This window comes from Festucalex cinctus, chromosome 2, assembly GCF_051991245.1.
Source record: "Festucalex cinctus isolate MCC-2025b chromosome 2, RoL_Fcin_1.0, whole genome shotgun sequence".
Lineage (NCBI taxonomy): Eukaryota > Metazoa > Chordata > Actinopteri > Syngnathiformes > Syngnathidae > Festucalex > Festucalex cinctus.
Window position 1 is genome coordinate 42,272,790 of NC_135412.1, and position 24,222 is coordinate 42,297,011.

The 24,222-nt window shown below is 44.1% G+C and overlaps 2 protein-coding genes across 9 annotated transcripts in view; one reads left to right on the plus strand and one right to left on the minus strand.

The window, feature by feature from the left end:
- cacna1db (calcium channel, voltage-dependent, L type, alpha 1D subunit, b) overlaps positions 1-2,818 on the plus strand; it is a 240,290-nt gene extending 237,472 nt beyond the window's left edge. For all 7 annotated transcript variants that reach the window (XM_077515154.1, XM_077515155.1, XM_077515156.1 and 4 more), the window contains one exon: positions 1-2,818. In XM_077515154.1, the coding sequence (XP_077371280.1) occupies positions 1-282 (282 nt within the window). In that variant the 3' untranslated portion in view covers positions 283-2,818.
- chdh (choline dehydrogenase) overlaps positions 1,886-24,222 on the minus strand; it is a 27,525-nt gene continuing 5,188 nt past the window's right edge. For both annotated transcript variants that reach the window (XM_077515161.1, XM_077515162.1), the window contains exons 2-10: positions 18,763-19,212; positions 17,347-17,577; positions 12,649-12,815; positions 12,345-12,496; positions 10,714-10,843; positions 10,499-10,633; positions 9,404-9,546; positions 5,999-6,101; positions 1,886-5,922 (exon numbers count right to left, since the gene is read on the minus strand). In XM_077515161.1, coding sequence (XP_077371287.1) covers positions 5,504-5,922; positions 5,999-6,101; positions 9,404-9,546; positions 10,499-10,633; positions 10,714-10,843; positions 12,345-12,496; positions 12,649-12,815; positions 17,347-17,577; positions 18,763-19,175 — 1,893 coding nt within the window. In that variant the 5' untranslated portion in view covers positions 19,176-19,212 and the 3' untranslated portion in view covers positions 1,886-5,503. The remainder of the gene's footprint in view (positions 5,923-5,998; positions 6,102-9,403; positions 9,547-10,498; positions 10,634-10,713; positions 10,844-12,344; positions 12,497-12,648; positions 12,816-17,346; positions 17,578-18,762; positions 19,213-24,222) is intronic.

A 24,222-nucleotide genomic window follows, 5' to 3' on the forward strand; every position in this document is an offset into this window, starting at 1 on the left:
GCGTTGATCTCTGAGGGTCTGGGAAAATACGCCCGGGACCCCAAGTTTGTATCGGCCACCAAGCACGAGATAGCGGACGCCTGTGAGATGACCATCGACGAGATGGAGAGCGCCGCCAGTAATCTGCTGAACGGCAGCATGGCCGACCCTGGCGGGGGCGGGGCCGCTAGCTCGGACCCTGCCACGCACGTCACGCAGGACTACAGCGACGAGGAGACGTACGTGGCCGCCAAACGGGAGGAGGATCTCGCAGACGAGATGATTTGCATCTCGTCGCTATAGCAGCGGCACAAATCCAATTTGTTTTTGATTGAGTCCGTTCGACGTTCTGCTGCTTTTCCACACTGAGAGGATCGTTGCACTCCTACGATAGACGACATACGAACAAAGTGCCTTGTTTTCTTTTTCTACAGGAACAGACAAAGACCTCTGAAGAAAACACATTTTGAAAGTAGAAGATTGATTTGATGTTGTATTTGATTTCTGTCTTCATGAATGGTGAGTGTTGAGACCAGAAAACTCTTCTTGACCTGCAAAGCCATTCTGAATCCTATGAATTCATTTTGGAAACAACATGGCTGGTGATCATTGTGCTGATGAAACTGCGTGCGTACGTTGGGGTCAACATCAGAGATTTGTGTTGTTTAGCTATGGCTCAGCTTTAAACTGGATTCAAAACATTTTTCTTGCACAATAAATGTTTGTGTGTTATACAGTGGAATCTCTGAGGTGGAACAATTGGAAAAGAATGGTCATACAAGTGTAAAAATATGAGTTACCATTTTTCTTGCTTTGCCACTGGTATCCTTCCATGGTTAAACTTTGACCTCTGAGGTTTTGCACTTTTTTCATGAGAAATTTGCTCAGTTGCTGAATTACACGACTCATTTCGCTTTAGAGGTTCCACTGTATTTTCTATGCTTCATTTCAGGGTGCAGGAGTCAAAGTGAAGCTATTACAGGTAATTATTATGTTTTGAATATGATTTCATGTAATTGACTAGACTTGAAAAGAAAAGATCACATATCTATATGCAGTACAGTGCATTCCAGGAATACAGTTAAATTACTCTAATTTGACAACTTGATCAAAATATTTATGTGCTTTTATTTTTTTGTGAAATTATTTCTAATTATAGATTAGCAGTAAAAAGATCAATTATGGACATGCAGTTGTTGACTCAAACCTGCAGGAAATTAAGATACATAAATAACTGCTCAAAAATGGAGTAAGTTAAATATAAACTACATGAAATCAGTTTAATGGGCTCCAGTCTCAAGATTATAAATTTATCACGTAAAAGTCACAACAGTCGTGTTTAATATCTGCTTTTACGTCCTTACAAATCACATCTACAGTGCAGTACAGTATATGATTTCCTCCATGCAAGCAGCATCACAAGGTCAGATTTAAAAGACTTTTTACGTATTCCCGCAGGGCAGCAGGTTGTTCCAAAAAAATAAAAATAAATAAATAAATACCCAAGTGGAGATTGTGTCTTCTACCACCATATATTAATGGAATTCTCTCTCTCTAAAGACAGTTGTGCAATTAAAGGGCTTTATAAACTAAAAGTAGAAAAGTAACATTTTAACCCTTTAACAATCCCCACAGGGGAAATTCAGGTGAAACAGCAGATCGTTTAAAAAATAAAAATAAGCAGAATAAAAATAACCTGTTGTGCAAAACAACTTTTTTTTTTTTTTTTTGAAGTGACATTTAGGCCTAGTTTAGTTATTTTTGAGCCACATATAAAAAAACAGAGCAGCAGACAGGACATTTGATATGTCATAAAATGACATCATGCAATAATAGCAACCAGTAAGGAAACAAACAAAATGACTACAGTTATTTTTGTTATATATTTTATTTATTTTTTTCTGGGGGGGGGGGGGCATTTGTGCAATCTTTATTTTTTATGTTTTGTAATGTTCCGCTGCTTTTCAGATGTTGATTAAATATTGTAAGGTCTGGTTTCTGCTTTCTACCTGTTGTATAAAATAAAATAAAAAAACAGCTTGGTATCAGCTTTGTAGCACACGTCCGTATGATCTTTTCAGCGGATGACAAACAGAATCAAGGTTTTGTGCACTACAATTCTCTAGTCATAAAATAAAAGTCAGGATTGTCTTGTTTACAATCATTTGTACCAGTAATCAAAACACAGACATGCGGGGAAAGCTATGTAAGGCCTTTAATTGTCATCCCTTTAGAGTGAACAAATGTCAAACAATTTCAACGTAACAATCTCATTTCATGTAAACAATTAGTGTTGCAGCATTTAAACTAGGCTAGGGTAGTGCAAAGCTTTTATAGACAGTTGTAATTCATTACACATTCATTACAAAAATTCTTAATTAGCAATTGCTTCAACGTACTTCATAACAACAGCAAATAATAGTTTTTCTGATCCATGTATGCCATGGATTCTAATAGGATTTTTTTATTTTTATTTTATTATTATTTTTATTTTTTATTTTTTACAAGACACTGATAAATGCAAATAGACAGTGGTTAAATGAAAAACTCGTGAAATGTTGTGCACCACACTGCAAAAGTAAAACCCACAAGCAGTTCACCCTTGGTTGTCATGGTAATGACAGCTATTTTTCACATTAGAAGTTAGACATCCTTTTGAGATTAAAACCCATTTCGACCCGCTGGTCATAAGTGTGATGGACAAGAATAATTTCATTTACAGGGCTCAAAAAATGTTACTGGGTAATCCTCCAAAACATTTTCAGTATATATTGTCAGAATACATTGCTTGGATGAAATGTATGCATTTGCACATGTTTGGAATAAATTATTAAATGACCAGATCTGTTTACTTCCTGGTTACACCTTGAGAAGAAGATGGCTTCCTCAACTCATCCCAACATACATAAAACATACATCTTCACCTATGTGTCCATATTAAAAAAAAAAAAAAAAAAAAAGATAATTCAAAGGGCAATCAATGACACCAGATTTTGATTTTATATATGCCTGGGAAAAATTTGGGATTAAATGGGTTTTAAGAAACTATTGTAGGGTAAGTACACGATTTGGCTCCACTACAATCAATGCAACACATACGTCCTTCTACTTTATGAACAGTATTCACATTGAGTCCAATCTTATCGGGCAGCAACTTCCACTTACTTAAACATCACATAAACATGTATATTACTTGTAAAAAAAATGTAAAAAAAAATGAAAATACAACACTTGTTAAAGTTTGTAAGACTTGCACAGTGGCTGTTCTGCATTTGGGACTTACAGGGGACAGTGTGTTACCATTTTTTATTTTTTTGCTTTCATACAGAGCAGTAATTGAAGTTTTCAAATTTAGTATGTGTAAATAAAGTCAGACCCTTTTTTTTTTTTTTTTTTTTTTAATTTATTTATTTATTTATTTATTTTTTGTTATTAGGCATGTGGCTTCTTAATCGACCTTTCCGTACAACATGAATTATGCCGAGCACAGGAAGTGGCCATTTATGCCGCTTCTCCAAGACTGCATACTTTGAGTTTTAGCTGTAGAGTTTTATGATAAATAATGAATGATTGATTCGTTACTGATGTAGTGGTTCACTGAATGTGAGATGTGAATGAACGGTTGATAGTCTCTATATGGGCCCTGTGATTGACTGGTGACCGGTCCTGGGTGTAGTCCACCTTTTTCCCGAAATCAAATGAGATAGGCGCCAATTTCTCAGTGCCCGTTGACAGGATAAGTGGTATGGACCCCTTCATGGCCTACGTCACGATGAGGTCACGGTGTTTACTGGAGGCAAAAACAACCGCTGGAGGCAACGAAGTGCAGCTAGAAGTAAACAACGCTGGTTGTCTGTTTATTCTATTCTATTTTTATCAGTTTACTCACATATTAACTCAAATGGCCGTTTTCCGCGTCCTTTCCGACGTGATCTTTCGGTGAAAATATGCTGACCGGTGTTAGAACCACACGCCACTGAGGTGTTTTTGCCTCCAGCTAAGCCCAGCCCTTTAAGTTGCGTCACATTGTTTACAAACTTTGAAGGGGTCTAGTAGAGCACTGGTTCTCAGCCCCGGTCGTCGAGTATCCCTATCCAGCTTGTTTTCCATAACTCCCCAGCCAACACAGCTGAAGACCATTATCAGGCTTCATTCAGAGCTTGTTGATTAGCTGATCATTTGAAAAACGTGTTGCTTTTGGGAAACAGGCTGGATAGGGGTACTCAAGGACCAGGGTTGAGAACCACTGGTATAGTGAATAGATGAATGGACATCAATAATAATACTTGAGTGTGGAATTACTGGCTTGAAACAAACATATATGACACTAGTATGCTATGGAAATAAGTTTGTTTTTTTTTATTGTTTTTTTTTTTTTTAAAGTGATCAAGTAATTTGATGGCCCAGCAGCAACAGCATACCAAAGAGACACATCAGTTTCACACAAAAAGAAAGAAAAAAAAAAAAAAAAAAGTCTTTCCATGCCAGTAAACAAAGTGGTTGTGTGGAGGAAATGATTAAGGTTACATAATCAAAGCTGTAAGAATCCAGTGTCACATTTCAAACAGATGTGAATGGAAACAACAACAGCAACGAAGGCTTCTGCCTCCTTTCGGCTATTCAGACGTTTTTGACAGTTATCTGGTCTATCAATGTTCACAGTTGGACCCGAGTTGTGTGGTGGTCTAAGTGACACGCGATCACGTAGTCAGGAAGGAGGACGACTGTTCACTTGTGATCTCTTCAGATAAAACAAAATGACCTGATTTCAAAAGAGGAGGATGAGTGTGTGCATTGGATCAAAAAATGTTTGAAGACGTCCTCATTACATTAAATGTCGTATGAATTAACACATAACAGGTGCTCTTTAGATATGGCTGGCAAAAAATGTTGATAAAAAGCCTTTTTAATGAACTCATTCACTCCCAGCTATTTTCACTGAAGCAAGTGGATTTTGACTGATTTTGCAAGGCCCACAGAATATTGTGTTCTATTGCTATAAAAACATGGAACCCACCAAACAAAAGATTAGAGTCTATATTTATCTGTTTCAGTTGTGCAGCAATTAGCATTAGAATATAGCTAAGTTTCATTATTGTTCACAAACCTGTTGTGACACTGGCAAAAACAGCTTATTCCAACATAGCCCTGGCTGATCTCTTATACTCTGCTGCCACCTACAGGCCTTTTTTTTGTAATAACTACCATTGCATTAAGCAACCTCTTCAGGTCAGAAGCTGCATCAAAGCCTTCGGTGTGCTCTAGCATTAAAAAGCAAACAAACAAACAACCAAAAACAAACAAACAAACAAACAAAAAAAAACAAATACAGTTTTAGTAGGGAAGGAAAAAGTATTTTAAAAAACGTATTTACACGTTTTTGGGTTTGAATGAGTTAAGCGATTAATCATCACTAATCAAAATTCTAAGATGTGATTAATCTGATTTAAAAATGTAATCATTTGACAGCTCTAATATATGTATCTATGACATGATGTCAAAGTAAACAAGACACTTGTTCTTGTTATCGCTGAGAGTTTAGCCTCGGCGGCCGGTACACCGGAACCTGCGGATCAACGAGCGGCGGGCGACCTCTGATGATGTCAGCAGCCTTCTCCGCTATCATGATGGTCGGAGCGTTTAGGTTGCCGCTAACGATGCTCGGCATGATGGACGCGTCGACCACACGGAGGCCCTCGACGCCGAGCACACGCATCTGAGAGTCCACGACCGCCGTCGGGTCGGAGGACGCGCCCATTTTGCACGTACACGACGGGTGATACGCACTGTCGGCCTTGCGGCGCACAAAGGCATCGATGTCAGCGTCGGATTGGATCTGAGGACCAGGCTGGACTTCCGTCCCCCGGAACGGGTCAAAAGCCTTTTGGGCAAAAATCTCCCGGGAGAGTTTAACACATTCTCTGAACTCCAAAACATCGACGTCTAAGAGGAGATAATGGTGGTGATCATCAAATATGGGATCAGCGTTGGTTGTGGTGCCTAATTAATGAGAACACACCTGTGGATAGATAGTTGGGCTGCAGAATCGGGTGGTCCTGAGGGCTGGTGCTCTTCAGCTTTATCCAGCCAACACTCGTGCTTCTCATTGGTCCAACATGAACCTATGGAATTACATTTGGGGTGTAAGGCGATTATAATTTTTAATCGCAATTAATCGCATGACTTCAATAGTTAACTCACGATTAATCGATATATCTGTTCTAAATGTACAATAAAATATTTATTTTCTAAGTTTTCATACTCTTGTTAAAGGGGCTGTCTGCCGGATTCACTCAGGAAAATGCACTTTTTAGATACAGGATGTACACACTTTAACTTTCTGTCAGTCTACACATCTGTGTTTTTGTTAATGTTTTGTGGTAATTTCGTCCTAAACCCCCACCTCCCCAGCCTGTATTTTGCCATTTTGTGTTTGTTTTGTAAACAGCGGGATGTTTCAGTGGAAAGACAGTGTTTACAACCCTCCAGCCAATCGCAGAGCGGGGGGGTGGCGTGTCGCAAACGGGGCCGGGCGAACGTGTCCCCTGCGTGACGTCACTCCCGCGGCAATTTGAAAGCATGCACGGATTTTTTTTTTCTTCACTCACTCATTCACACACTTAAGCTTCTGTGAGTGAATGAGTGAAAAAAACAAAACAAGAAAATCCGTGCGTGCTTTCAAATTGCCGCGGGAGTAACGTCATGCAGCTGAGACGTTCGCCCGGCCCCGTTTGCGACACGCCACCCCCCGCTCTGCGATTGGCTGGAGGGTTGTAAATACTGTATTTCCACAGAAGTCCCGCTGTTTACAAAACAAACACAAAATGGCAAAATACAGGCTTGGTTTAGGACGAAATTACCACAAAACATTAACAAAAACACAGATGTATAGACTGAGAGAAAGTTAAAGTGTGTACATCCTGTATTTAAAAAGTGCATTTTCCTGAGTGAATCCGGCAGACAGCCCCTTTAACATAAAAGTGGACAAAAATGACTAATAGAAATATGGCTGCATCGTTGCAGTACTGTACTGTAAAAAAAATAATGTGATATTGATTATAGATGGCATAATTGACCTTTCGCATAAGCTCCGCCCCCCTTAGTTACTGTTGCTAGTCCGTCAAGCTTGGTGACTCCGACAGCACAAGCCGTGACGGGAAGACTTACACCGGCGTGTATTAGTGATTTCTTTTGGAGCAATACCAGTGCAATATCCTCCAGATCGAGGCAAAAAGGTTTACAATATGCAGTGGAGGGTTATAGTCATAATATTAAATTAGCCAGCGAAGGGGAAACAAACAGGACGCACGCTAAATCTGAGAAAACCCCACGACCTATACTTCAGATACAACCAGCACAGCATTATGGACCAGTCGTGCTCTTGTACTGCCGGGTTTCCAAAATTGACGAAGCTTTGTGTTAACGTTAGCTTGCAACATTTAGACAAATGCAAAAGCTAACAGAAGACATTAAACTAACATTAACCACTGACTGAACAAGCTTAACTTAGATGGCAATGACATTCTAGTAATATAGATATACGTGGTAAAAGGGGGGGAAGCAACAAAGTCGATTTTATGGGATGGATGGCACGCCCGACTTGGGTCACCGATATGCCTTTATTTCACTGTGGCCCCCGGATCAAGCATTTATAGCGGGACGGCTGTAGCACACATTCTTTTCTTTGATATCGTTTTGTTATTGCCCCGAAAGCAAACTACACTACAGCTAGCTAGTTAGCCCGATAGAGTTAGCATAGTCTTACCTTAGCACAGTCCGATTTACATACTCCGTAGGCACACCCCTTCATCATTTTGGAGGTCCGGAGCTTGTTAATGGTTGTCACTCTTATTCCGTAAAGTTTTATGGTGGTTAGCAGTCTCGTAAGCCATCAAATAAAATCTATCAGACTATGGACGTCATCGAGAGCTGAGTAAAGCGTGACGGACTATGCTTACATAGCAACGGTTTCTAAATGTGTGATTGGTCAATGCTCATTTGGGGGGCGGAGTTTGCGAAAGGTCAATTGCATTTGTAAGACGTGGGTGACAGCTCAGTGCATTTTTCTTTTCATATTCAGTGCTCTCTCATTTTTAACACGAAGTAACTTGAAATTCTGCACATTTTTAAAATTGTAAAATACAAATTGACCCCAGTCTCCACAAATATATGCATTATTATTGTGGGAATGCTGAAGCATTCCCACATATGTTAATGTGATTTTTATTCTCCACACTTTTTTGCCGCGTAATGACTCCCACACTGCGATTGGCTGGCAACCAGTCCAGGATGTCACGCGCCTACTGCCCAAAGCCATCTGAGATAGGCGCCAGCAACCCCCGCGACCCTTGTAAGGAATAAGCGGTCAAAAAAATGGATGGATGGATGGACAACTCCCACATAGCTTCCAATTTACATTGTTCAAATTTCAACTAGCTTCAAAAATTCACACCTCCCGGGGTATATATCGTCTGATTCCACATTGCTTACAGTATTTGCACAATTTAACATTTAATTTAAACTTTTTTCCCATTCATTTTCAATGGGACAGACATTGAACTTTTTCTAAGTACTATATCACTTTCTATGCCCACTTCCATACATATAACTTATCATCATTAACAGGTGTCTTACACTGCTCGGTGGCACAGTTGGTAAAGTGCATTGTCCAGTAACCAGGAGGTCATAATTTCATAATTTATCTCTCAATTTACTTCATAAACATTCAAATCTTAGCATTTAGCTATTAGCATTTAGCTTTCAGCATTCCCACGCAATTTCTCCCGGAATTGCACTTAGTCTAGTTAAATTTCTAACTGCTAAACTTTGACGTCAATGTTTCTGATGCGTTGCGACTGGAATTCCCCCAGTACAGGCTTTCCAAATAAGGGGCGGTCATTTATCGCGCGTTAAAAAGAATTAGTGGCATTAAAGGCTCTTTAAATTAACTCAAAATTAACACACTAATTTTGACACCCTAAGTAATCAGTAATGTACAGGTTCTCCAAATTTGAGGTGTACAGAGGCCCTACAGAATTTCTTATATAATGTTGATTTTTTTTTTTTTTTTTGTTTGTTTTTTTGTTTTTTTAATTATGTTTAACTCATTTAGTCGCACACCAGATCTGTCCTCAAAGTGGTGTAAATTCTTTATTATTTCCCGGTGGATGCACAATGATGACAATGACTTCACCAGTCAGATTCTATGGAAATTTCTGGGAAATCACTGATGATTTTGGTTTTCAGAGAGCAGCCGTTGTTTTATTTTCCCTCTGAGCGACACGTGAGTTTCGTTACACTCTTTCAGTTTGGTGTGTGTGTTATCGGACCAATCATCCACCCACACTTCACTTTACAAGAACATAAATGTTCCTTCCACCACCACCGCCCCCTCAAAACCAAAATGTACCCACAACACACTAACCTGATAAGCTTCTATCTTTGAAGCAACCCGCCCATGGTCGATGACCTGCGAGGGCAGGAAGTGAAATTGGATGTCAGGATGTGGGATGTGTGGCCGACTGCGAATAAAGCCTCCACTCTCCAGGTGCGCTGTTGCTCCGTAACCTTGGAGATAAATGGCAATAAGAGAGGGAGAACAATGAAGGGTGTCATTGCCAGATTTAGAACGCTCATTTCTCAGTACTTCGTGGGGCCAATATAATTGAATAACAGTAACGTTATATGACTGTAGCAAGGTAAACACGTTCTGTTTGATTAAAAAAAAAAAAAAAAAAAAAAACTGACAGTAGTAGAGCGCTTCAATGGTGTATGTAAAAACAACCATTCAGAGGCAGAAAGGCCTGACTGATGAGATGTCAAGATTAGTGCTCAGCCAACATTTACTAGCAACTAGCCAAAAAGCTAATAAATAAATATCAGAAAGCTCGTTCTGATTTGTGATTGATTGCAGCTTCAAAAAAGTAAAACATTTACAGATAAGTCATTCTACCAACGTAGCTAGCCGTAAGCTAGCATTAGCATTATAATGGCTAACACCATAAAAATGCTAATGCTAGCTTAATCTTGCCAGTGCTGCTAGTTTGTTGAAGCTGGATAAGTATTCCTTGTGACTATTTATCACAACTATGCACTTTCATAATTACATGCCATTGTGAATGGCCATGTTTGAGAATGCGAGAGACCAGTGAAGTGTGGCGACATTCAAATCTTGCCAGCAGCTTTAACAATGAAAACAAAACAACTTAACACAACATGCTGCCACTTTGTTGTAGTTCAATTGTGATACGCTATTAGGGTTAATTAAATAACCATTTTTTTTTTAGTTTTCACCATTTCATTTTTATTTTTTTAAATTCTGGAATAGTCTTTTGTAAATAAAATATTTTATAGGCCCTCTACCTGCATTTGGGTCCACCTGCCTCTATCTTCACCACAACATTGACACATTTGTGTCAGTAGACTAGGCTAAACACGACCCATTCAACAAATCACTATGTCAGAATTGGACAATTGCATGACAAATTTAATCATATAATTCTGCACATGAGAGTCTTACCACTGAACACAGAGAGCCACTCCAGGCCGATTTTGACCATGTGGAAAGGTTTCTGAGCTTTGTACAATGTGATGGGCTGAGTGCACTTCTGCTGGACGTACAACTCCAAATGATCCTGCAGGTTGCTACCCACACCTGGAAAAAAACATCCTCAACATCACGATCTCCTCTTGACCAAGCTCATCAAGCTAGTCTTCAAATGTTGTGAAATGCACCAGGTAAGTGTTGGACCACAGGGATGCCATGTTGTTTGAGATCATCGGCGTTTCCCACGCCGGAAAGCATGAGAAGCTGCGGTGAGTTGATGGCGCCGCCGCTCAGGATCACCTCTTTATCTGCAAACACCTGCAACGTGATAACAGCTGATTTGTCAGTTTGTAAATTGATAAAAGTTATTGGTATATACAGTGTGTCTTGAAATTATTAACAACACTGCATTTTGTTTTAAAATGAAATGAAAAGAGAGATGGTATGCACAAGAAAAATGAAAACTGAGGTTTTGTGACTGTAATTACAGGGATTGATGACGCAACAAACTTGTAACTTTTAAGATAACTGCAAGAAGAAATGTTGCAAATAGATTCTAAATTTGATTGACATCTGTTTGGTTGAACCACTGGATGGATGGATGATAGATAATTAGGCATCTTAAATGTATTCTGGGGACGGGAATTAATAAGCTTTGGCTTCATCTCCGTCAGCCCTTTTTCTTTTCAGATGTAACGAATATATGTATTGTGTCAGTAATTAGGTTGAATGATTTGTCCGAAAGGAAAAATGAATGAATAAATACAAAACAAACACAACAAAAATTTATTAAAAATTTGATTAAATTAATTTTGCTCTTTACTATTTCCTACACAAAAAAAGTCGTTTTTTTTTATACCAATTTTATACCAAAGAAATTATACATATATATATATATATATATATATATATATATATATATATATATATATATATATATATATATATATATATATATATATATAGATATATAGATATATATATATTATTTTATATAAAAAATATACACAAAATATTCATTCAGCCCATGCTAGATAGTTTTTATGTGACGTTACACACCGCCATGTTGGAGGTCAACACAATGTTTAAATGGATCGACTTACTTTGTATATTTAACAAATTTGGGGAAAAAAAATAAAAATCCAAGACATGTTTCATATGACGATGTGCTGTGTAGGGATTGTAACCATAATAGCAATATTGTGATATTGCGGTATTAAAACTCCCACAATATATCATCGTCATCATGTCACAATATTAAAAAGCAGTACATCTATTAAAAAACTCCGTTTGTGCAGTTTTAGCACCCTCTTGTGGCTTTTTTTGTGCAGTTTAATTTTCACAAGGCATGTTTTGGTCCTTCTATGTTTAAAATCATCGCTATTGGTCAGATGAAGAACATAATATGCTTGTGAACTGAGCCAATATGTGGAGGAACTCAATGTGTGCTTGCATTAGCAAGTAAGTGCCTCAATATTAAGCGTTATTAGAGATTGTAGGTTGTTTATATGCATTGCTGTAATGTACAGAAGCACAATATTGTGTTTTTCTTTTAGTATGAACTCTTTGAACTTTTTTTTTTTTTTTTTACAACATTGTGACCTTTTTTTGTATCGCCAACCACCCCACAATATCGTGATAATATCGTATCGTGATGTTTGTATGTCGTTACATCCCTAGGGCTGTGGGTAGATTTTTGTTTTTGTTTTTTAAGTTAGCCATATAAGGCTGTATCGTATCAAAATTTGGACAAAGTGAAATGAATACTCTCCACTACTTTGCACTGTAGCAAATAAATTCAACTTTATCTCCCTCTGACCCGTTTTGTCTGTCCTTTCTGTACATATTCCACGCCCACAGCTCGTTGGCCATCAAACAGGAGCTTGGTGGTCAGGCATCGTACTTCTGTCTTTAGATTGGGTCGATCCAGGACTGGTCTCAAATAGGCACTGGCTGTGCTCCACCTCTTGCCTGAAATGTTTTGCGACAGTAAACATGAATATGAGTTGATAAACTGTTTTTCTAAGTTGCCATTAAAAATGCCAATGTATTTGTGATTGTGGCAGACTGTGAATCTAATGTAATACTTAAAGATGTTCTAGTTGTAGTCGTTGTTTGATGACCTTTAAAAATGGTCATGTCCATCCAGCCCAAGCCTTCTTGTTGGTATCCGTTCATGTCTTCAGTGAAGGGGTATCCCGCCTGCTGCCCTGCCTCAATAAAAGCCTTGTGAAGAGGATGGTTTGTCTTCCCCCGGGACACGTGTAGCGGGCCACTATCTCCGCAGTACCTAATTACATTATAGTGTTTACTTAGAGCAAATAGGGGAAGAAGTTCATCTGAAGTGAGATCATCACCATTTATACGAGCTAAAATTTGAGCATAGCGTGAAACACTTGATGGACTTTCGGTCACACCCGTCACCATGGGTGGGCCATAGGGGTCCGTGCCCGCCCACCAAGATGATTGTGCCCGCCCAGTTGAGGCATGGATCTCTAAAATGGTTCTCCTTTTTTTTTTTTATTATATTTTTCCATTCATTCGATTTAGCACTCATATCCAAGTGTCAGTAAACGCAACACAGGTCGCGGGGTGTCGGGGTATGTTACGTTTGTGTTGGCTGCTTCAGTTCTAATGCTCGCCACTCGCCAAATTGTTCTTGTTTTTGGCGTTGGCTACGGCCAACGGTGGCCATTTGTACAAGTAACGTTTTCTGGCGGCATTCTTGCAAGATGTCACAATATGAAGAAATTGTAGTATGATTTTGTTTGATTGATAGTCTTATCTGCAACAGCCATCACAGTCTTCCTGAAAATAATGCTAGGTATGCCTTACGCTGACTTATACGCATACGCGACAAATATGTCAATGTTGGCGTGCAATGCAAGAGTCATGTACATTTTGTACAAGTGAAGCTGCATGTCTGAGGACGCTGGCGCACAAGACAAGTGAGGAGGGACATACTACAAACTTCTTTCGTGTCGGCAACTAAAGAGTCACTTGGAAAAAAAAAAACTCTACGGGACCCACATATCATTTTGGCATCTACATTGAGGTAGGATTTTGCTTTCCTTTTTTTCTTTTTAATTCTGCTGCAGACACCGTTCAAACACGTGGCCCGTTCGAAGCAATATGTCAGCACATCCACCCTATTGGATGTGGCAATTGTATTTGCCATTACATCGGCAAAAATAGTAAGATTGACTTTGAATGGGATAATATAATCAAAGGTAATAATAATTCCTTATTAATCCAATGAGTTGTAGCTTGATGATACATCTCCAAGGAGAAACAGAAGGAGGCATCTTTACAAATAGCTTCACTTTGCCTCATCCAATATGGCTGCGGCGTCAACATACTCACGACGCCACCGCAGTCTACTTTATGTCACGCCGCCACCAGAGTGGCGGTTCATGCTTTTGTTTTTACAGTCATGTTCCTGTTTTATTTTGATAGTCCTGACTCCACTCTCACCCCAGGTCACTTACCCTTCCTGCAGCCTCACTGATTACCGGTCCACGCCCATGATCACTACCACCTGTTCCTAATCAACCCGGACATAAAAGCCACCTGAATTCTCTCCTCGTTGCCGAAGTGTCACATATCTCAGTGCATGGAAGCGTCCTCTCAGTCCTCGTACCACCGTCCTTGTTTGATGTCTAGCCTTGCCTTGTCTTGCGCCTTTAGTTTGCCCTGTTTTTCCTCCCTTGTGGAGCGCCTTTTGTTGTCCCTGTTTTTGAGTGCCCTTTTTTGTATCTCCCGTTTGGAGCTCTTTTTGTTCAGCCTTTCTTGCGAGGCGATTTGAGTTTCATTGGATTAAAGCTGCAGCCTTGTTGGCCAACTTACACTCTGCGTCTGAGTCCTACCTCCTCGCTCCGTGTCAGTACACTTCGGCCAGCATGGACCCAGCGGAGAAGTTGGTGGCTGCACTTCGGCAACAGGCTGTCCGCCTGTCGCACCTGGAGGAGGGCCAGCAAGCCATGGTCATCCGGATAGATGAACTTGCTGGACGGGTGCAGGAGCTGGTGAACCACCTGCAACACTCCTCGCCAACCGTCACGAAACCGGAAGCAGCTGAATACCCGATCCCGACTCCAGCCTTGACCGGGGCTGGAATGAGACTGGCCTCCCCGGAGCGATACTCGGGAGAACCAGGACATTGTCAGGCATTCCTGACCGAATGTGACATTCACTTCGAACTCTCACCACAGGCATTTCCCACAGACCGTTCCCGCGTGGCCTTCTTGATTTCCCACCTGACGGGACGAGCCAGGGACTGGGCCACCGCGGAATGGGCACGAAACTCCCCGACCTGCTCAACCGCAGCCGGGTTTTGCATGACTCTCCGCCAAGTTTTCGATCCAGTCAACATGGATCGAGAGAAGACGCGAGAACTCAGCTATCTCAGACAAGGCAGAGAATCGGTCAATGATTATGCCATCCGATTCCGAACTCTAGCAGCCAAGAGTGGCTGGAACGACACAGCTCTCTATGATCACTTTTTAAAGGGACTCACAACCTCAATGCAGGAACTCTTGCTTCCTAGTGACTTACCCGGCGACCTGGACTCGTTGATTTCGCTTGCCATCCGCACTGATCATCGGAGGGGGGAGCTCAAGCAGAGCAGCGGACTCCAAGGGATACCCGGTTCTGGACCCCTCCAGCATCCACTGGCAAGTGAGACTCCACGATATGCATTTCCCCAGTCATCCTCCGCGAGGGAGGTCAGTGGGAATGACGAGGAACCCATGCAGCTTGGTCGGGCCCAGTTAACCACAGAGGAGCGACAGCGTCGCCGCCAAGAAGGCCGCTGCTACTACTGTGGTGAACTTGGTCATCGGGTTGGAACTTGCACCGTGAAGAGAGGTTCACCGGTGAGTTTCCCGTCACCCCGACCTGCTAAGACACAAAGAATCACGCAAGCCCAGATACGCCACCATGCTATGACCATTGACATGCCAGCACTCATCGACTCCGGTTCCGACGAGAGCCTCATGGACTGGGGCCTCGTTAAGCAAGTACGAGCCACCACCGCACCCCTTCCCCGGATCATCCAGGCCAGAGCCCTGAATGGCAAGGAGCTCTTCAGCATCACCCATATCACCGAACCCCTAGAAGTACGAATAGGACAACACATCGAAAACCTCCGTTTCCATGTAATCCAAGCTTCGACACCCACTTTGGTTCTGGGACACCCTTGGCTACGTCAACACAACCCCCGAATCGACTGGAACTCAGGAAACGTACTGGAATGGGGAATGGACTGTATGGATCACGTTTTGGAACAGTCATCAACCAGTGCATCCTCAGCCACGGTCAACCAGGTGACGCTTGAGCCTCTCGCTCCTGAACCTCGCCAGTCACCGTCTCAAGCCCCCGAGTCTCGCCGGGCGCATCTCCAAGACCCTGAGCCACACCAAGTCTCTGCATCATGTCACGCCAAGTCTCTGCATCAGGTCCCGCCAAGTCCCTGCATCACGCCGACCAAGCCAAAGCCGTCCATGCCTAAGCCGTCCATGCCTAAGCCGTCCATGCCTAAGCCGTCCATGCCTAAGCCGTCCACGCCAGGGCCGTCCACGCCTAAGCCGTCCACGCCAAAGCCGGCCACGCCAAGCCTGCCACACCTGCCAAGCCCACCACGTTTTGCCAAGTCTGCCAAGCCTGTCACGCCAATTCTGCCACGTTTCGCCAGGTCTGCCAAGCCTGTCACGCCAATTCTGCCACGTTTGCCAAGCCTGCCGCGCCTCGTCAAATCTGCCAAGCCTGCCACGCCAAGTCTGCCACGTCTGCCACGCCTCGCCAAGTCTGCCAAGTCTGCCAAGTCTGCCAGGTCTACCAAGTCGAAACTATCCACGGGATCCCCTTGGTACTTTCCAAACCTGATCCGGCGCTAGGAAAAGGCCTTCGGAACGGTCCCGACGGGACTCTCGTCTGGCGTCATGGATGCCCTCCTGAACTGCCTTTTTGTCTGGGACGGATGGGTGGGTCGTGTTCCCTCCTCCGTGCCCCCTTCCGCCCGCCCTTGTTTTTGGACTCCTTGCTGAAAGGCCGTCAAGGGCCGGCCATTGAGGGGGGGGTACTGTCACGCCGCCACCAGAGTGGCGGTTCATGCTTTTGTTTTTACAGTCATGTTCCTGTTTTATTTTGATAGTCCTGACTCCACTCTCACCCCAGGTCACTTACCCTTCCTGCAGCCTCACTGATTACCGGTCCACGCCCATGATCACTACCACCTGTTCCTAATCAACCCGGACATAAAAGCCACCTGAATTCTCTCCTCGTTGCCGAAGTGTCACATATCTCAGTGCATGGAAGCGTCCTCTCAGTCCTCGTACCACCGTCCTTGTTTGATGTCTAGCCTTGCCTTGTCTTGCGCCTTTAGTTTGCCCTGTTTTTCCTCCCTTGTGGAGCGCCTTTTGTTGTCCCTGTTTTTGAGTGCCCTTTTTTGTATCTCCCGTTTGGAGCTCTTTTTGTTCAGCCTTTTTTCCCTCCTTGCGAGGCGATTTGAGTTTCATTGGATTAAAGCTGCAGCCTTGTTGGCCAACTTACACTCTGCGTCTGAGTCCTACCTCCTCGCTCCGTGTCACTTTATGTGTGTGTACTGTAAATGCGGTCTATGATAATACTGTCAGCGGGCGCCATTCAATGGATAGATGCACGACAGTGCTACATAAATTTATCCAAATATATTGGGCAAGTTAATGCTGTCAGTAATTGGGCCCGCCCATGCATTTCATGTGCCCCCCTTAAGCCTGGGCTCTGGTGACGGGTCTGCTTTCGGTTGTATTTTATTTGGAACACATGTCGTTGTTGTTGCATACCTGTCACCGCCCAGTTCGTGGCACTGCGCCTTCCTGAAGTAAGGCAGGCAGTGGTCGTAATCCCATCCGTCCGCTCCTTCCCTCTGCCAGCGGTTGTAGTCTTCAGCGTGGCCGCGGATGTACACCATGGCATTGAGCGAAGATGAGCCGCCCCAGACTCGCCCCCTCGGCCAGTACATGACCCGGTTGTCTACGTGGGCCTGAGGCAATGTGTGGTAGTACCAATTGTACCTGTGAGTGCAACCATCGTTCAGATGATGGATTAGAAAATATTCACTGAGAAGTCCAAAAAAACAGGCACTGTATTCACATTATTTCTTACACGGAAAAATAATTACAAACATAAATGTTTGAAATGTTAAACTGCCTCTTAGAAAGGATGTTGGCTGTTATGTTATGACACTTTCATAATAGTTTATATCATATTTTGTATTTTAATATGGCTAAACTGATATTGGTAACCCCGTTGCATACGGGTCAGAAGTTGTCATGGATGCCAATCAGTCCATACCATATGCATTTTGGAACCCTAGTGTGAGCAAAAACATTGGTACAGATGTTTATTCAATTGGTTTGCATGTGACAATGAGTCATGTTCATTTGGCTGATGTTATCACTACACAGCCTACAACGCCTCTACTGGAAACACAAGCCTGATCAAGATTCATCACCACCAGTGTTGCCACAGTTACATTACCTTGAAAATGTAGCTAAATTACTATATTCTTGAGTTTACAAGTAAATAAGATTTTAAAAGTAAATAACACTGCAAATTACTTTATTAATGACAAATGGTTTTGCCAATACATTATTGTGCATTATTGGAAGTGAATTTTGTAACAGTAATGTTACAAACATTAAAACATTACAAACATCAAATTTATTATTAGCAAAATATTAATGTTTGACTGTCAAAAATGTCTAAATAAGTAACGTATCCCTTTAACTGTCACAAACTCAACATAGGGACTGCATTTCCAGCTTGAAAACATGCAGGTCTCTACTTTTAGCATGCACACGTGAGACATCAACATGCTGATAACGGGACTTGGCATATGAGTGATGTCACTCCCGGCTGATGATTTGGCATAGATGACATCATCCATTATGCTTCATGTTACGTTGATATCAATCTTTTCCCTGTACTTCTTTTTTGTTCCAATATCTAGAGTTGTTTTGGTCTACCTGTTGGTTACTCAAAATGTGTTTTATCTCTTTTATTTATAATTTGTTATTAATTTTGTAACAATGCCATGTCTTCTGTAGTCTAGTATCGATTATTGGCTCTTATTTGCATTTAGAACAGACAAAGTCAAGTGTTACATTTGATGTGGCTCATGACAGTGGTCTAAAGAAAATTACTACTATTGTCACTCCTGAAGATGAATATGAATATGTAATTCCTGACTACCGTACTTGTCGTCACAAAGATTGTAGATGAGTGCAGCTGGCATGTGGATCTTCCATGACAAGCGTACGCTGCCAAGCAACAAGTCTTTCGGCCCGGCTTCCAACAACAAGACGGACTCCTGGGCATCCTCCGTGAGGCGGTTGGCGAGAACGCAGCCTGCCGACCCCGCCCCAACGATGACATAACTGTACGATTTCTGATGGGTTGCGGATGACGCTGAAGATGATGACGGTGGACTCCGAAGAGGGTCTGTGGTACTGACACATCTGTAATGGTAGGTGAAAGGACCAGGGCGGCGGTTCCTCAGAATGGACTGACCATCAGGCGAACGGGTAAAGAAGCGCCTGCCGTATGCTGACCACCCCCCACTCATAATTTGTTTGGATCCGGCTTGGCCAGGCATGATCAAACACAACATCCTGCTTCTCGGTGGGTTCTTTTCATGTAGTGGTCAGCTGTCAGTGGAAAACAGCAAACATTAGAGCAATAATTCTTAACTCATTCACTCCCAGACATTTTCACTTGAAAACACCCCCTTCTGCTATTTTACTGGATTTTGACTGATTTTGCAAGACCCATAGAATATTGTGTTCTATTGCTATAAAAACATGAAACCTATAAAATGAAAGATTAGAGTCGCTTCTTTCATCAGGAAAAAAGTATATTTGAATCTGTTTCTGTTTTTCAGCAATTAGCATTAGAATATAGCTAAGTTTCATCAGCATTTACATTGCTGGTGAAAACACTGGCAAGCAGAGCTTGTTGCAACATGGCCCTGGCTGATCTCTTACCCTGGGTTTACACCGGTTGCGTGTGCGGTGCGGCTGCGGTGCGTCTTGACTGCGTGCTCCGGACGCGTCAATTTTTTGGCCAATCCACACCGGCTCCGCACAGCTGCGGTCCGGCAGCTCCGTCGCCGACCACTTCCCGCCGTGTCTCGCGTGACCGCGCGCGATCATGTGGCATTAAAAACAACGACAAACACACAGTAAGTCTGTGCTCAACAGAGAGGCAGAAAGAGAGGTGGACTTTTATTATTTTGTGGCTTTCTACCTCTCCTTGTCCATGTTCGCTGGTGTCTAAACCGTGAATGAGCACCTCGCACGTTAACTCCAGGCCCGTCTACGCCCACATCACGTTTTGCTAGCATGCTTGCGAAATAGGAGCTGGCGAGTGTTTTATCTTGAAAGGTAACCGGAAATTTATTTTGAAACTGCGTCGGTCTTCCTGTCCCGCTCGATGTGTTTTGTGCTAGCTTGCCATTTGCCGGAGGCCTACCGCTGCGGCGTCCGGCAAAAATAGAAAATAGGCTATCCTTGCAGAAGGGCTGCGGCACGCCGCAGCTGAGACGCAGTCGACACGCAACGCAAGCGGTGTAAACTGCACCATTCGAATGAATGGAATCTAATTGCTTGCGTCGCCGGAACACACCGCAACCGCACCGCAACCGCAACCGGTGTAAACCCGGGGTTATACTCTGCTGCTACCTGCTGGCCGTGTTTTTAATAAGTACCACTGCTTTAAGCCACCTCTTCAGGTCAGAAGCTGCATCTAAGCCTTCTGTATGCTCTTGCATATATATATATATATATATATATTAGTGCTGTCAAACGATTTTGATTAATCATGATTAATCAGCTAAATTACTTGCGTATTCGCGTAATATAAAATAAATACAAAATACCGTAATATTTTGACATTAACGCATTTTATTATTTCAGTCATTTTCAAACATTGATTAAATGCATGTACACAATTGCATGCATGTGCGTATTGCTCAAAACGTAACAGCATCATATCAGTTGGGTGCAATTCAGCAATTATATTGCAAAGAACGTGCTGAATGCTGACGTAAATTTAGTAAGAGTATCATATCAACTGGGTGCAATTCAGCAATTATTAATTAATTAAATGCAAATTACTTTTTTTTTTATCTAAAGACCCATCTGGGTGTTTTTTTATTTTTAAGCGAAATTTACCATTGAGCACACCAATTGGAGTCACCCCGCTCATTTTGGAACAACAGGCGTAGGAAATCACTGACCTGCGCAGCCTTCAATGTGACCATCCGCGGTTACGTTCAAGGCTCAAGTGCGGTAAAAAAAAAATTAATCTGCGTTAATACGTGATTAATGCGACAATTTTCTGTGATTAATTAATCTATTAACGCTTTTACTTTGACAGCCCTAATGTTTACAAATAAACTTGACCTTAAAATAGAAAGTGGACTCCTTATTAATGATATAAGTGATCACCTCCCGGTCGTTGCAATTTTTCATGATTTTTTTTATTAAAAAATGAAGCCGATAACGTACACATTTGAAACAAGAGTAAGAACACCACGCTCCATGGCTGCCTTTAGGTTGGATTTAGACATAACTGGTCGGAGGTTTATTCAAATAACGATCCCAATACTGCATATAATGAATTTCAGTCAACCATTATTTCTTTTTTTTTTTTTTTTTTTTTTTTTTTTTTTTTTTTTTTTTTTTTTTTTTTTTTTTGAAGAGCTCAGAATTGTTCATTCGGTAGTCTTACCGATTCAACGTCTTGTCATCATTGCTCTTTTCCTTTTTTTTTTTTTTTTTTTTTTTTTTTTTTTTTTTTTTTTTTTTTTTTTTTTTTTTTTTTTGTGTGTGTGTATGTGTGCGTGCGTTTGCGTGCGTGCGTTTGCGTGCGTGCGTGCGTTTGCGTGTGTGCGTTTGCGTGCGTTTGCGTGCGTGCGTGCAAATACGTATAAATTTATACTCATTCATTCACCTAAAACCTTATAAATATCCCATTACCCTTCGCCTTAACCAGGTACTTCAGAATCTTGCCAGAGTCGTGAGATTTAAATGGTCAGGAGACCAGAGAAAAGGTCAGAAAAAAAAGAAATAAAGAGAAAAGAAAGGTAAATCAAAGTGACATCCAGCACCGACCAAACACTTCCTGCCTTCCCCATGATTACAAAATCAAAGTCTTACGCCAACCCCGGAAGCCTCTAAATTCCAGCAAATTTAGCGAGATCTCAAGAGCCCAGAGGAAAAACTAAAGAGAGGAAGGAGGGAAGGATCGATAAGGCAGAGTGAGATCAATAGAAGCCAGTACATCCAATCCATCAAAGTGAAGTCCAGCACCAACAAGACCCCTCCTGCGTGGTTACAAAACCGGAGTCTTATGCCAACCCCAGAAACCTCATACTTCTAATAAATTAAGATCTCAAGTGACCAGAGGAAAAACTAAAGAGAGGAAGGAGGGAAGGATAGATAAAGAAAAGTGAGAACCACAGACACCAGCACCAACTGATTCAAGGGGCTGTGGGAGGGAGAGGGTACTTCTGTTGAGTTTCAGTAGATGCTGGTGCGACGGATCTGGCATGCATAAGGACCACCACCAAAGAGAGAAGCCGTCAACCGCGGTCCAGCAAAGCGAGCACCCCCCCCCCCCCCCACCCCCCCCGGAATCCCCAGGCCGCGGCAGCACCAAGGCCACCCCCAAGCCACCCGAGCGGACACCGGTCAGCGAGCCGACCCAGATACCCGGAACACCCCCGCCCCAGCCCCGGCCCACACCCCCGAGCCCAAGGCCGCAGAACGAGGCCCAGCGGGCCCCCACAGCGCCCCACCGGTCCCCAGCCCCCATCCCCCCACGACCCCCCCGCACCCCACCCAAACCCGCCATCCACCACGACCCAGGCCCCACCACCCCCGACCCCCAAACCCCCGAACACACCCCGACCCCCAGCACCCAACCCCCCACCCACCCATACCTCCACCCCCCCCCCAAACAAGCCGCCCCCCCCCGACGGCCGCCACCCCCCCCCCCCGCGAACCCGGCCCCCCGCGAGAACCCCCCACCCCCCCCCGGAAACCGGCACCGGGCAGCAGCGCAGAGAGGGAAGATGTGCCCACCCCACCTCCAGCCGCGCGAGATTTGCACCGCGGCGGGAGGGGGGAAGCAGAGGAGGAAGCACCAGGGGAGAAGGCGGGACACCAGAACACCGAGCCCGGTGGGGAGAGGCCCCGGTCGTCACGCCAGAGTACAAGTGACACCTAACCCTGTTACTGAGTCCGCCAGCTCGCCGACTGGCGAGCTCTACCCTTACACCGTGAATGTGGCCCCACCCAGTGTATATACAAGTGTGTGCGTGTGGTGCATTAAAATTGGGAGCAGGTGAGTCGGAGCAGAGGGAAAAAATTTCCCCTACTCCGACACACCCGTATCCCCCCCCAAAAAATGAATATGTATATGTGTGGTGCATTAAAAAAGGGAATGGAGGGACAAAGTGGTGGGGCAGGGACACAAATGGGGGGGACCACAGCGCTGCCAGGCACTGCAGTCCATCCCCTCTGATGGCTCCCCGCCCCAACTCACCCCTCCCCTTGGACGTGAGGTGCATTAAAATTGGAGGGGAGTTGAAGGGTGAAGACGGTGTTTCCACCCTTCCCCACCCCACCAAGAAATGTGTTGTGTGCCCTATGTGTATATTTACAAAGTGTATAGTGCAAGCTAGTGAAGTGAGTAAGAGGAGCGACCAGCGGGGCCTCACCCAACCCGGCGGGTGTAGGTGGCACGCCCGCCCCCCAGCACCCCCACCCCCCGCCGCCCCCCACCTCATCCACCCGGCACCACAATGGGCGGACAGCCAGCGCAGCAGGGCTACCGGACAGCCCACCAGCCACCGGGGCCCGCCCGGGGCACCAGGAGTTATACCGGAGCGGGGCAGGCCCCAAACCCTCGCCCGGCCCCCGGAGCCCGACGCCCGGGCCGGGGAGGGAGCCCCAGGCCCAGGGAGAGGGAGGGGGAGGGGCCGCAGGGCAGACAGGGAAGGGGGGGGGGGGGGCGGGGGAAGCGGGGAGAAGACGACAAGAAGGCGAAAGGGCGGCTGCAGGGCAGGAGGCGGGGGGGGAGAGGAGGAGGGAGGGCGACAAGGGAAAAGGGACCGGGAGGCAGAGGAGGATGGGCGGGAGGAGGCGAGGAGGGAGAGGCGACGGGGGGGAGGAAGGGGGAGGGGAGAGGGAACCACGGGGCACACCGGAGGCCCACCCACCCCGAACCGCGCCGCCGGGCACGGAGCAGCGGACCGCGCCGGGACGGCACCGCCCCGGGCACCAGGGGAAGCACCCCAACACCGCACCCCACAGGGGGCCCAGGGAGCGGCCAAGACGCAACCGCCACCGAGCAGACAACGGGGGGGGGGGGGGGGGGGGGGGCAGAACCACCCCCGCCCGACCACAGGGGACGGCGTCAAGAAAATTGACTAATTAGCATGCAGTAACACCAAGTGTTGATGCTTAGTGCCCACTAGAAATAGATCTTAAGGAGTTATTGAGTATAGTGTCGTATAGTGTGGTATGCTCGAGCCCACTAGCAGCAACTAGGTTCCTGACTATATAAAAATAAAAACAATCAGATACAAAATACCAAATACAGGAGCAGCGAAAACAGAAGTTGTAACGATGTGGTGGCTCTCGTTAACAGGC